This window comes from Pongo abelii, chromosome 20 (genome assembly GCF_028885655.2).
Source record: "Pongo abelii isolate AG06213 chromosome 20, NHGRI_mPonAbe1-v2.0_pri, whole genome shotgun sequence".
Taxonomy (NCBI): Eukaryota; Metazoa; Chordata; class Mammalia; order Primates; family Hominidae; genus Pongo; species Pongo abelii.
The window spans coordinates 6,681,768-6,694,679 of NC_072005.2; the positions used below are offsets into that span (position 1 = coordinate 6,681,768).

Genomic DNA, 12,912 nt, shown 5'->3' on the forward strand with positions numbered 1-12,912 from the left:
TGCCACTGCACTCTAGCCTGGGCAACAGAAGAGACCCTGTCTCAAAAATAATAATAATGAATGAATGAATAAATAAAAGAAATTGTACAGAGGTAACAGGGATCAGGCAAGTGGCATGTCTGAAGGCCGTGAGCTGGCTTTAGGAATTAAAACACATAAAAATCTGTTTTTCTTTTTTTTTTTTTTGAGACGGAGTCTTGCTCTGTCACCCCGGCTGGAGTGCAGTGGTGAGATCTCGGCTCACTGCAAGCTCCGCCTCCCGGGTTCACACCATTCTCCTGCCTCAGCCTCTCGAGTAGCTGGGATTACAGGCGCCTGCCACCACGCCCAGCTAATTTTTTTGTACTTTTAGTAGAGACGGGGTTTCACCGTGTTAGCTAGGATGGTCTCGATCTCCTGACCTCGTGATCTGCCCGCCTCCGCCTCCCAAAGTGCTGGGATTACAGGAGTGAGCCACCGCCTGGCCAAAAGTCTGTTTTTCTAGCTTCTGTTGGAAACAACGAAATTCTGTGGATAGTGTACTCTGGTTAGCAGGAGACATCTAATTGGAGCTGGGCAACTGTTGTGCCTTTATAAGAGGTGTGTGGTCTCTGTTCCCCACAGACCACGTCAATCCCTAAATCTAGATAATTTTAAAATTTTTTTGTAGAGATGCAGTCTCCCTAGCTTTCCCAGGCTGGTCTTGAACTCTTGGCCTCGAGCAGTCTTCCCACCTCTGCCTCCAAAGTGTTGGAATTACAGGCTTGAGCCATGGCATTTGCCCCAATTATGTTTTGAGACAGGGTCTCACTCTGCCACCCAGGCTGGAGTGCAGTGGTGCGATCACGGCTCACTGCAGCCTGGAATTCCTGGGCTCAAGTGATCCTCCTGCCTCAGCCTCCTGGGGTAGCTGCTACTACAGGCAAGCACCACTACACACAGCTGTTTTTTTGTTTGTTTTTAACTTTTCTTTTTTGTAGAGACAGGGTCTGGCTATGTTGCCCAGGCTGGTCTCGGACTCTTGGGCTCAAGCGATCCCCCTGCCTTGGCCTCCCAAACAGCTGGGATTACAAGTGTGAGCCACTGCATCTAGCCTTGTATGATTTCAATATATCCTCATGATAATTCTATGGGAACACCCTCCTTCCCCTTCTCTCCTCCCATCCTTCTCGCTTCTTCCGGTAAGTTTTTTATTAAGCCCAACTATATACCAGCATTGTGCTGAGTTCAGGTGACAAAACCCTCAACAAACATAACAATTCCTTCCTGGACGGATTTAGGTTCAATAGAGGGCGAGGCGAGGGGAGAAGCAATTATCAAATGAATAAATCTCATTTGCAGGACATGGCAGGAAGGAGGGGTGTGTGGGGGGGGGCGGAGGGGGGGTGCTCAGGGTGGGTATTTGCGACTTTATAGGTTACTCAGAGAGACTTTATTGTAAAATTGAGACATTGGTGACATTTGAGCAAAGACTTAGAGGAGGAGAGAAGATGAGCTGTGTGGATATTTGGAAGAAGAGGGTTTTCTTGAGAAGAGGGCACAGCCCGGGCCAAGGCTCCAAGGCAGGACTGCACCTGGGTGTTGGAGGAACAGGGAGGAGGCCCGTATGGCTGGAGCAGAGTGAATGAGGGGGAGAGAGGGAGGAGGGAGGACAGGGAAGGGACAGGGCAGGGTGTGCAGGGCCTTGTGGACTGCAGGGAGGACTTGGGCTTTCACCCATAGGAAGGTGGGAGCCATGGAGGGCTGTAGGCGGAGGAGGGATGGGCCCTGACTCAGGTGCTCACAGGAGTCCTCTGGCTGCCGTCGGTAGAATAGATGACATAGAATTATCTGTCATGATCCCAATATTCAGATAAGGTAACTGAGGCTCAGGGAGGTGAAGTGATCAGGGGTTTAACTGAAAGCAGAATCCACGGACACCTGCACTGCTCCCTGGGGTCTCCCTGGATCTCCATCTTGTCTCTCAGCCTGTGTGTGTGTGTGTGTGTGTGTGTGTGTGTGTGCATGCGCCATATGGTGTATTGTGTGGTTGTGTGTTGGGTTGTGTGTTGTGTGTGCTGTGCTTGTGTGCATTGTGTTGTGTGGTTGTGTATGTTGTGTGGTTGTATGTTGTGTGGTTGTGTATGTTGTGTGTGTTGTGTTTTGTGTGTGCTGTGTGTTGTGTGTGGTGTGTGTTGTGTGTGATTGTGTTGTGTGTGGTGTGGTTATGTATGTTGTGTTGTGTTGTGTGTGTTTTGTGTGTATTGCATGGTTCTGTATGTTGTGTGTATTGTGTTGTGTGTGTTGTGTTGTGTGTTGTTGGTGTGGTTATGCACGTTGTGTTGTGTGTATTGTGTGTGTTGTGTGGTCGTGTATGTTGTGTGTTTGTGTGTGTTGCCTTGTGTGTGTGCATTGTATGTGCACATGTGTCTGCATAGCTCTTTGCCTCTGTGTGTGTGTTGTGTGCTGTGTGTGTGCGCGTTGTGTGCCATATGTGTGTGTGTTGTGTGGGTGTGTGTCTGCATATCTCTTTGCCTCTGTGTCTCTGCCACTGCACCCCTTCCGGTGTGTCTTTCTCTGTCTCTCTCGATCTCTTTGCCTCTCGTAAGCCTGTGTCCCTGCTGCCCCTGGGGTCCCCTCTGGCTGGTACCTCAATGTTGACCATCACCGTCCGGCCCACGGGTAGCAGCTTGTGGTTGACGGTGAAGATCCGATAGAGAACTGGGGAGAGACAAGGAGGCCTCCTGAGACCCTAGCCCACCCACGCCGGTGCCCCGCCCTCTCCAACTGCCCCCAGCCTCACCTGTGGAGCCAGGGGTGTAGATGGTCTTGTCTGTCTGGATGAAGAGGTACCCGCTCTGAAGGCTGACCAGCACCACCTTCTCCACCACTTGGGGCCCGAAGGTGGCCTGCACGGTCACGAACTTGTTGCGCCCCTTTTCTGACTTGAACTCCCTGTTGGCTGGGATCTAGGCGTGGGTAGGGCATCGTCAGGGGTCTGTTCCAAGGCCCCACTGCCCACGGTCCAGCTTCCGGTTCTTGGGCTGGGTCCCTCCTTGCCTGCGCATTATTCTTGGTCTCCCGGGGTCGCCGTTTTGGGGAGGGAAGGGCATGTGAAGGAGGTGCGAGGGGAGAGGGGGGACCAGGGAGGGAACTCAAAAACAAGAGCTCACAAGGAAGACAGAGCTTCTAGGAGGAGGGGCTCAGAAGGGGCGGGGACTCAGAAAGGGGAGGGGCTGACGTGGGAGGGGCTCAGAAAGGGGGAGGGACTCAGGTGAGGGAACTTAGAAAGTGATGGAGACCAAGAGGGGAGGAGTTCAGAAGAGGAGACTTTGAGGGGGAGGGGCTTGGAAAAGGAATTCAGTGGGAGGGACTTAGAGGGGGAGGAGACTCAGAAGGGGTGGAGTCTCAGGGAAGGTCAGGGCTTAGAAGGGGAGGAGATTCAGAAGGGGTGGGGTCTCAGAAAAGGGAGCGGATTATAAGGGGAGGAGACTCAGAAGGGGTGGAGTCTCAGAGAAAGGAGGGGCTTAGAAGGAGAGGCGACTCCGAAGGGGTGGAGTCTCAGGGAAGGGCAGGGCTTAGAAAGGGAGAAGACAGAAGAGGAGGGGCTCAGAAGGAGGGGGAGTGGGCGTGGCTGTGGGTGTCAGCCGGGTCCTGCGCCAGTCTGCACTTACCGTGAAGGTGACGTTGCCCATGTGGCTGGTGGCAGGGGTCAGCACTGTCTTCTCACTGGACAGCACTAGTTTTTTGCCTGGGAAGTCGTGGACAGTAACAGTGACCGGAACATCCCCTTGCACGCCGTGGGCCTCCAGCACCACGGTCTCCTCACTCTCCAGCCGCAAGATGTTGGGGGTGATGATAGAGTACCTGTCGGAGTGGGGCACGGGAGTGGGGTTGTTATTCCAGGGATGTGAGACGCCAGTCCTCACTGGAGTCAGCGCCTGGCAGGCTGTGTGCCCCAGCCCCTGGTCCTGGAGAGGATCCAGTGACTGCTGGCGCACTTGCGAATGCCAATATCTTCTCTGGGCACTGCCACCGTCTCAACTATATGGGCAGGACAGCAGCCACCATGACTCCCACTCTCAGCCAGCTGAGCCTGGCCTTTGAAAGCCTGGGCAACGAGGGGCCATGCATCCCACCAACCCCTGAACCTCCAAACCAGCGTCAGCAACTCCTCCAAGTATCTGGACTTCCAGACCCACAATCGCCTAAACCCACACATGCCCCAAACCCTAAACCTCTACCTCTCTAAACACTCCAAATATGTAAACACTCGAACTCCCAGACACCCTAAACTCTACATACCCAAACCCACATACACCAAAACCTCTAAGCCTCAAATCTTAGAGCACCCCAAACCCAGCCTAAACCTCCAACACCCCAGTCCTAATAAATACAACCAATTCCAAATGCCCCAACTATACATGAACCCGAAGTAGCCAATCTTTAAACCCACACTGAAAATTGTAAGTCCCCAAGCTGCAAACTCCCAAATCTTGTAAAGTCCAAACCTCTGAGTCTCCAAATCACCCCAACCGCACCATCAATGAACACCACATACACCCTAAACCAACAGATGACCTCGATTCTAGAAACATCCCAAACTCCAATTCCACCATACCTGGATTCCACAAACACCCAACCCATAAACACCCAAACTCTCAGGCAGCCCAAATGTATATAAACTCCAATTCCACGATACCTGGATTCCACAAACACCCAACCACAAATACCCAAACTCGCAGGCAGCCCAAATGTACATAAACTCCAATTTCACGATACCTGGATTCCACAAACACTCAACCATAAACACCCAAACTCACAGGCAGCCCAAATTTATATAAACATTCCCAACCTGCTAACCCCTGAATCCACAAACACCCAAATGTACCCTGAATTCTTTAGGGACCTGGACCCCCAAATGCCTGCTTCCACCCCAGAAGCAGCCCTGTTTGTGGGTAGAGTCATAACCACTCACATGGGACTCCCCAGAGCCAGGGGGAGGTGGGTTAGTAGCAGGAGCAGCAGGCTGAGACCTGAGGTGGGTCCCATGGTGCTGGGACAGTGCAGGGTCAGAGGGACAGAAGGACAGAGGGACAGAAGGAGAGAATGGGGAGGAGTGAGCAGTGCCTGCTGGAGCTGGCTTTTTATCTGGCTCCTGCCTTTCCCCCACTCAGCCCCCCCTTCTCCCCATGGCCTCTCCCCTTTTGGGGCTGCCCCAGATTTCTCAATACCATTTCCTAAGTTTTTCAGTCCCTGGGGCCAACATGTCCGTGGGGTGAGTAACCTGAGGGCATGTTCCCCAGCAGCATGAATGCAGCTGCACCCTGCCCTGGACTCTCACAGGGTCAGGGCCACCTGGTGAACACAGACCTTTCACTGTTGGACCCACTTTGTAATGGAAGAACACTAAGGTCTGGAGAACCCCCCACTGCAGATGTCTTGGACCTCATCCCCAGTTCACTTTTGGCCATGCGTTTATCAGTCGAACCCTTCCTAGGAATGTCTCTGTAGGCTGGGAGTCAGAGCCCCACTTCCAGAGGCTTCCATGCTGAGGGAGGGGAAGTAGGATGGAGGGACAGAGCCCAGCACAGAAACTCCCAGTCTCATGAAATGTTTTCTAGCTCATGTGCAGGGCAGGGAAACAAAAAGAAGAAGAAGAAATGTTTTCCCCAGTGAAATAGAACTCTGCTTCTTGGAGAGTCAGGGAAAACTTCCTGTAGGAGGGGACATTTCAGATGGGCTTTGAGGTATGTGTAGGAGTTCACTATCCAAGCGAGTTTATTTTCCAAGGAAGCTCCCCTCACTTACCCTTGTCAGGATGCCTGAGTGACTTTGGTGGTGAAAAAAGTCATCACTGAGGAAAGTCCTCATTTCTAGAGCTTTTGTACCTGTCTTATGTCAACATCCTCTTAGGATATTAAATTGTATTGTGTGTGTGTGTGTGTGTGTGTGTGTGTATAATATATTCATATTGATCAACATCTAAAAGGTACAAATGTGTATAGCGGGAAAGGTAGTCTTCTGCCCACTCCTGTTGACAGCATATTCTTTTTGTGTTTTCCTTTTTAAAATTTTTTTCTCATTCTGTCACTCAGGCTAAATCGCAGTGGTGCAATCACAGCTCACTGCAGCCTCAACCTCCTGGGGTCAAGTGATCATCCTGGCTCAACCGCCCGAGTAGCCGGGACTACAGGTGGGTGCCACCATGCCCGGATAATTTTTTTATTTTTGTGGAGATGCGGGTCCCACGATGTTGCCCAGTCCAGTCTTGAACTCCTGGGCTCAAGTGATCCTCCCGTAGCAGCCTCACAAAGTGCTGGTGTGAATCACCGTACCCTGTGGACAGCACATAGTACATACTATTCTTCCTGGTCTCTTCAGTTAAATCTTGGGTTTTGTTTTGTTTTGTTTTTTCATGAACAATATACCTCAGAGGCTATTTCACCTCAGTGCGCAAACAACTTCCTCATTCTTACAGGTTACAGGCCTCTTGTTATATTGTGAGAAAGTAACCAGCCTGCTATTTTTTGGGGGATATTTTGTTTGTTTGGGGTTTTGTTTTTTTTTAGAGTCTTGCTGTGTCACCCAGGCTGGAGGGCAGTGGCGCTATCTCAGCTCACTGCACCCTCCACCTCCCAGGTTCAAACGATTCTCCTGCCTCAGCCTCTGGAGTGGCTGAAATTATAGGTGAGCACCACCATGTCTGGCAATTTTTATATTTTTAGTGGACACGGGGTTTCACCATGTTGGCCAGGCTGGTCTCGAACTCCTGACTTCAAGTGATCCACCTACCTCGGCCTCCCAAAGTGTTGGAATTACAGGCGTGAGCCACTGTGTCCGTCCAGCCACAAGCCTCTTATTGATGGAGAGACTGACATCTGTGGCTTCACACCAGGCTCTCTGTAGTGAATAAGTTTGAACCTGCATTATTTTCTAGCTCTGCAACTAGCTGTGATCTTTGGGCAAGCTACTGATTACCGCCCTGAGCCTCAGTTTGTTCATGGAAAAGGAAACCCTTACCACCTACTTCACAGAGTTGTTGCAATGAAAAGAAATACGTTGGGTCAATCTCTGAATGCATTGGTAATCTTGCTAGATATTGCCAGATTCCCCTGCACAGAAACTGTATTGATTTACACACTTATAAGCCCTGCATGAAATGAACTGTCAGTTTCTTCCACTGCCTCATCACAAGGGCAGTTGATAAACTTGAAGATTTTTGCCAGCCTTATGGGTGAAAACTGGTATCCTGGTGTCATTTGTTTTGTTTTGTTTTTTTTAAATGGAGTCTTGCGCTGTCACCCAGGGTGGAGTGCAGTGGGGCCATCTCGGCTCACTGCAACCTCTGCCTCCCGGATTCAAGTGATTCTCCTGCCTCAGCCTCCCAAAGAGCTGGGATCATAGGCATGCGCCACTACACCTGGCTAATTTTATTTTTATTTTTTATTTTTTGTATTTTTAGTACAGAAAGGGTTTCGCCATGTTGGCCAGGCTGGTCTCAAACTCCTGACCTCAGGTGATCAACCCACCTCGGCCTCCCAGAGTGCTGGGATTACAGATGTGAGCCACCACACTCTGGTGGCCGGTGTCATTTTAACTGGCATTCCTCTGATGTTCTGCAGCACTGCTGTCCAGGCATAGGAGGTGGATGGTGAAGGCAGGAGAAGGGTCTGTGGGTGGGGCCCCCTTATCCCTGGAGAGGCGGTTTCTGAAACCTCACTGAAGGGGTTAATGGGGAGTTTTCTCTGATTTCCTGTAAACCACATTCTTTTCCGTGCCAGGGGTAGGGGGAGGCGTGGAGCATGAGAACAGACCTGGCGTCTGTCTGCACTGATTGCGACACACTCTTTGGAAGAGGAGGAGGAGGAGGAGAGAGAATGAAAACACCTGCTTGCTCTCCAGAATTGGGGTTCAGCTTTTGAAACTGCATCCCCTTGCCAGGTGCAGTGGCTCACGTCTGTAATCCCAGCACTTTGGGAGGCCAAGGCAGGCAGATCACTTGAGGCCAGGAGTTGGAGACCAGCCTGGCCAACATGGTGAAACCCCGTCTTTACTAAAAATACAAAAATTAGCTGGGCGTGGTGGTGCATGCCTGTAATCCCAGCTACTCGGGAGGCTGAGGCAGGAGAATCACTTGAACCTGGGAGGCAGAGGTTGCAGTGAGCTGAGATTGCACCACTGCACTCCAGCCTGGGTGACAGAGAGAGACCCTGTTGCCCAAAAAAATAAAAATAAAAAAAAGGAAAGAAACTGGATCTCCCAATTGCCCCATTCCATCTTCTATCCCCCACTTTCTCCTCAAGCCACCCCATTTCCTGGTTTCATTCTAGACTCAAGCATTCGGCCCTGTGGTTTGACAACCTTGAGAAGGAATTCCTGTCTGGCCTCTGTCTAGCGGCAAGCCTGGGTTCCTCTTTTCTCTGAGCCTCGGTTAATCCAACTAAACAATGCGACAAGATAGTTCTGGTTGTTGTGACAAAGAAACCAGGATGCCTAGAAGCCACCAGGCTCAGAGCGGCCAGGTGCGGTGGCTCACGCCTGTCATCCCAGGACTTTGGGAGGCTGAGGCTGGGGGATTGCTGGAGGTCAGGGGTTCGAGACCAGCCTGGCCAACATGGTGAAACCCTGTTTCTACTAAAAAATGCAAAAATTAGCTGGCTAGGCACGGTGGCTCACACCTGTCATCCCAGCACCTTGGAAGGCCGAGGTGGGCAGATCACCTGAGGTCAGGAGTTCAAGACCAGCCTGGCCAACATGGTGAAACCCCATCTCTACTAAAAATACAAAAATTAACCAGGCGTGGTGGCGGGCACCTGTAATCCCAGCTACTGGGGAGGCCGAGGCAAGAGAATCACTTGAACCTGGGAGGCGGAGGTTGCAGTGAGCCGAGATCGTGCCACTGCACTCTAGCCTGGGCGACAAGAGCGAGACTCTGTCTCAAAAAAAAAAAAAAAAAAAAAAAAAAACAACAAAAAACAAAACAAACAACAACAACAAAAAATTAGCTGGGCATGGTGGCAGGTGCCTATAATCCCAGCTACTCGGGAGGCTGAGGCAGGAGAATCACTTGAACCTGGAAAGGGTCTGGCCGTACCCTGACCTCCAAGAAGTGACCAGTGGGAGGGGCAGGATGACAAGTGAGGGAGTTGGAGGCTGGAACGGATGGTAGCCTGCTGGGAGGGAGGGAGGGAGGCAGATGAGACGGGGAATTCTTCAGAACCTCGTGACTGTTTTCTGGGAGATGTGCATTGGTGTCCAGAGGTTTGGAGGGGGGGATGGTGCACAAAGATGAGCCGGCAGAGGAGGGAGAGAAGGAGGTCTGGGTGTGTGTTGGGGTACTTTCCATTTGCAGGCCCACCCAGCCCAGCATTCCCGGAATGAAGGAGGGAGAGTGCGGCCACCTGGGTTGACCAATCGTGGGTTATCTGGAAGCTACATGTACTGAAAAAGTAGTTGTTATTTATCTGAAATTCAAATGTAACTGAGCGTCCTGTATTCTGTTTGGCAATCCTAGCTGGGGTGCAAGGGGAAAATGAGACGGGGCCAGGGTGCGGTGGCTCGTGCTTGTAATCCCAGCACTTTCGGGAGGCCGAGGTGAGAGCACCGTTTGAGTCCAGGAGTTCGAGACCAGCCTGAGAAATACAGTGAGACTTCGTCTCTACAATTGAAAAAAAAAAAAAAAATTAGCAGGGCATGGTGGCGTGCCTGCAGTCCCAGCTCCTCGGGAGGCTGAGGCAGGAGGAGTTAGAGGCTGCGCTGTTATGACTGCACCACTGCCCCCCAGCCTGGATGACAGAGCAAGACAAAGGAAAAAGAAAGAAAATGAGAGGAAGGAAGTGGGAATGATTTCTGGGTGGGGGACCCAGGTGCCCCCGGCTCACACCTGCCTGAGTTCACTCACTGTCCCCTATATCCCATCCCTCCCCTTCCCCAACAAAGGGGCAGCCAGGCCTGGGAGCAGCTGGGAAACCCCTGTCCCATCATCTAATTCCAGGTTGAAGTGCCTGCTTTCCTAGAATTTTTCTCCAGGACCCACAGCCAGGCCATCCCCTTCTCCCACCCTATTACTGATTAATTCAAGTTAACCTTGACCTGACTGACTGAATCAATCTATCTGCCTGGCAACAATGGCTCTTTCCCTCCTCTCCCTCTGGTACACTCAGCAGAAACAAGCTGGGGCCCTGTAGACTCCCGCCCTGGGAAAATGGAGAGCAGTGGGTTTTGATTCCAGCTCTGCAGGGCCCCTGGGAAGGTCCAACCTCTCCTCCCAGCCTCGGTTCCTAGTCTGTCAACTGGAGATCCACAGCCTAGAGCCTCCTTTCTAGTCTTGGAGTGGAAGTCCCAAGTGGCACCCAGGAAACAATCCTTAGCCCAGCGCCCTGCGCATACTGAGCGCTCAGTACACTTGAACTGTATTTTTTGTTTTTGTTTTTGTTTTTTGAGACAGAGTCTCGCTGTTGTCGGCCCGGGCTGGAGTGCAATGGCACGATCTTGGCTCACTGCAACCTCCACCGCCTGGGTTCCAGCAATTCTTCTGCCTCAGCCTCCCAAGTAGCTGAGATTACAGGCGCCCGCCACCGCACCCGGCTGATTTTTATATTTTTAGTAGAGACAGGGTTTCACCATGTTGGCCAGGCTGATCTCGAACTCCTGATGAACTGTATTTTTATTTTTGCTAACACCCGTGTCTTCTACCCCAGCCTTGCTTGGGTGACGGCCCCACCAGGCTTCCAAGCTGGACTCCTTCCTTCCTCTCATTCCCAGAATTCACCTGCTGGCCAAGCCCCTGCCTAGAATCTCCCGGCTTATCCTCCCTCTCCACACCTGTGACCTCTGCCCTCACCTCTGCCCCAGCCTCCTCCCTACCAGCCCATTTACTCTGCAGCAGCTGGGGATGCTTTACTTTTATTTAATTTATTTTTTTTAATTTTATTTATTTATTTATTTGTGAGACGGAGTCTCGCTCTGTCGCCCAGGCTGGAGTGCAATGGTGTGATCTCAGCTCACTGCAACCTCCGCCTCCTGGGTTCAAACAATTCTACTGCCTCAGCCTCCCGAGTAGCTGGGATTACAGGCACAAGCCACCACGCCCGGCTAATTTTTCGTATTTTTAGTAGAGACGGAGTTTCACCATGTTGGCCAGGCTGGTCTTGAACTCCTGACCTCAAATGATCTGCCCACCTGGGCCTTCCAAAGTGCTGGGATTACAGGCGTGAGCCACCGCGCCCAGCCTTATTTTATTCTTTTAAAAGCAGGGTATGGCCCTGTTGCCCAGGCTGGAGTGCAGTGGTGCAATCATAGCCCACTCTGGCCTCAAACTACTGGGCTCAAGCAATCCTCCCGCCTCAGCCTCCTGAGTAGCTGGGACTACAAGGTGCACGTCACCATGCCTGGCTTGGGGACTCCTTCCTTTCTAAAATCCACCTTTGGGCTGGGCATGGTGGCTCACGCCTATAATCCCAGCACTTTGGGAGGCCGAGATGGGTGGCTCACTTGTGGCCAGGATTTTGAGACCAGCCTGGCCAACAGGGTGAAACCCCGTCTCTACTAAAAATACAGAATTAGCCGGGCGTGGTGGCACATGCCTGTAATCCCAGCTACTCAGGAGGCTGAGGCGGGAGAATCACTTGAACCCAGGAGGTGGAGGTTGCAGTGAGCCGAGATCGCACTATTGCACTTCAGCCTGGGCGACAGGGCGAGACTGTCTCAAACAACAACAACAACAAAAACCCTACCTTTGTATTCCTTTGACCGATCATGATGTATAACACAGGAATGCGCGCTTACGCTCACAAACGCCTATGAGATGCGAGTGGCGGCAACTTATCTATTTCACGTATTTTAACCCTTGTTTATGCCACATGCCGTAGGTGCTATCATTGCCCCATTTTACAGACGAAGAAACAGACGCTTTGGCCGCTTGCCCGAGATCCTGCGACTGGTAAGTGCCGGAATCTGAACTCAGACAGCTGGGCCCTATAGAGTACGTGCTCTTAAACTGCATGAGTTCTTAACTGCTGCAGCAAAAGATGACTGCAAACTTGGTGCGTTAAAACAGCATGTTTATTATCTTACAGTTCTGGAGGTCAGACGTCTAAAATCAAGGTGTCCACAGGACTGTGTTCCCTTCTGGAGGAAACAGATGAACCCATTTCCTTGCCTTTTTCAGTGTCTAGGAGCCGCCTGCATTACTTGGCTGGTGGCCCCTTTCTTGGAATCACTGCAGCCTCTGCCTCTGTCACTGCGTCTCCTTCTCTAACTCTGACCCTCCCACCTCCCTCTTATAAAGACCCCTGTGACAATATTGGGCATATCCAGATAATCCAAGATAATCTCCCCCATTTTAAGAGCCTTAATCCCACGCACAAAGTCCCTTTTGCCGTGTGACAGAACATATCATATCCACAGGTCTTGAGGATTTGGATGTGTTTTTTTTTTTGAGACAGGTCTCTCGCTCTGTCACCAAGGCTGGAGTACAGTGGTGCGATCTCAGCTTACTACAACCTCCACCTCCTGGGTTCAAGTGATTCTCCTGCCTCAGCCTCCCGAGTAGCTGGAATTACAGGTGCCCACCACCACGCCCAGCTAATTTTTTATTTTTAGTAGAGATGGGGTTTCGCCATTTTGGCCAGGCTGGTCTTGAACTCCTGACAAGTGATCCGTCTGCCTTGGTCTCCCAAAGTGCTGGGATGACAGGTGTGAGCCACCACGCCGGCTGGATGTGCCCATCTTTGAGGGGAACATGACTCAGCCGACTGCAGCATGCACATGCAGTCTCTCTGGCCATGCTCCTCCCTGCCTTAAATTCCTCCATGCCTCCTGTGGACCCCTGGATGAAGCCCCAGATGCCTGCCTGTCCTTAGGCCTCTGCCAGCTTCTCTCACCCTCCTCCTGCCCCCTCCAGCCTCGCGGGCCATCCCAGCCTTCCCCGCCGTGTTCATGTCACTTCCC

General features: G+C 51.6%; 1 protein-coding gene across 2 annotated transcripts in view; it reads right to left on the bottom strand.

The window, feature by feature from the left end:
• The window catches only part of C3 (complement C3), a 42,552-nt gene extending 37,440 nt beyond the window's left edge, over positions 1–5,112 (bottom strand). For both annotated transcript variants that reach the window (XM_024236763.3, XM_024236762.3), the window contains exons 1-4: positions 4,937–5,112; positions 3,633–3,825; positions 2,762–2,927; positions 2,609–2,679 (exon numbers count right to left, since the gene is read on the bottom strand). In XM_024236763.3, the coding sequence (XP_024092531.3) occupies positions 2,609–2,679; positions 2,762–2,927; positions 3,633–3,825; positions 4,937–5,010 (504 nt within the window). In that variant the 5' untranslated portion in view covers positions 5,011–5,112. The remainder of the gene's footprint in view (positions 1–2,608; positions 2,680–2,761; positions 2,928–3,632; positions 3,826–4,936) is intronic.
• Positions 5,113–12,912: the final 7,800 nt, after the last annotated feature.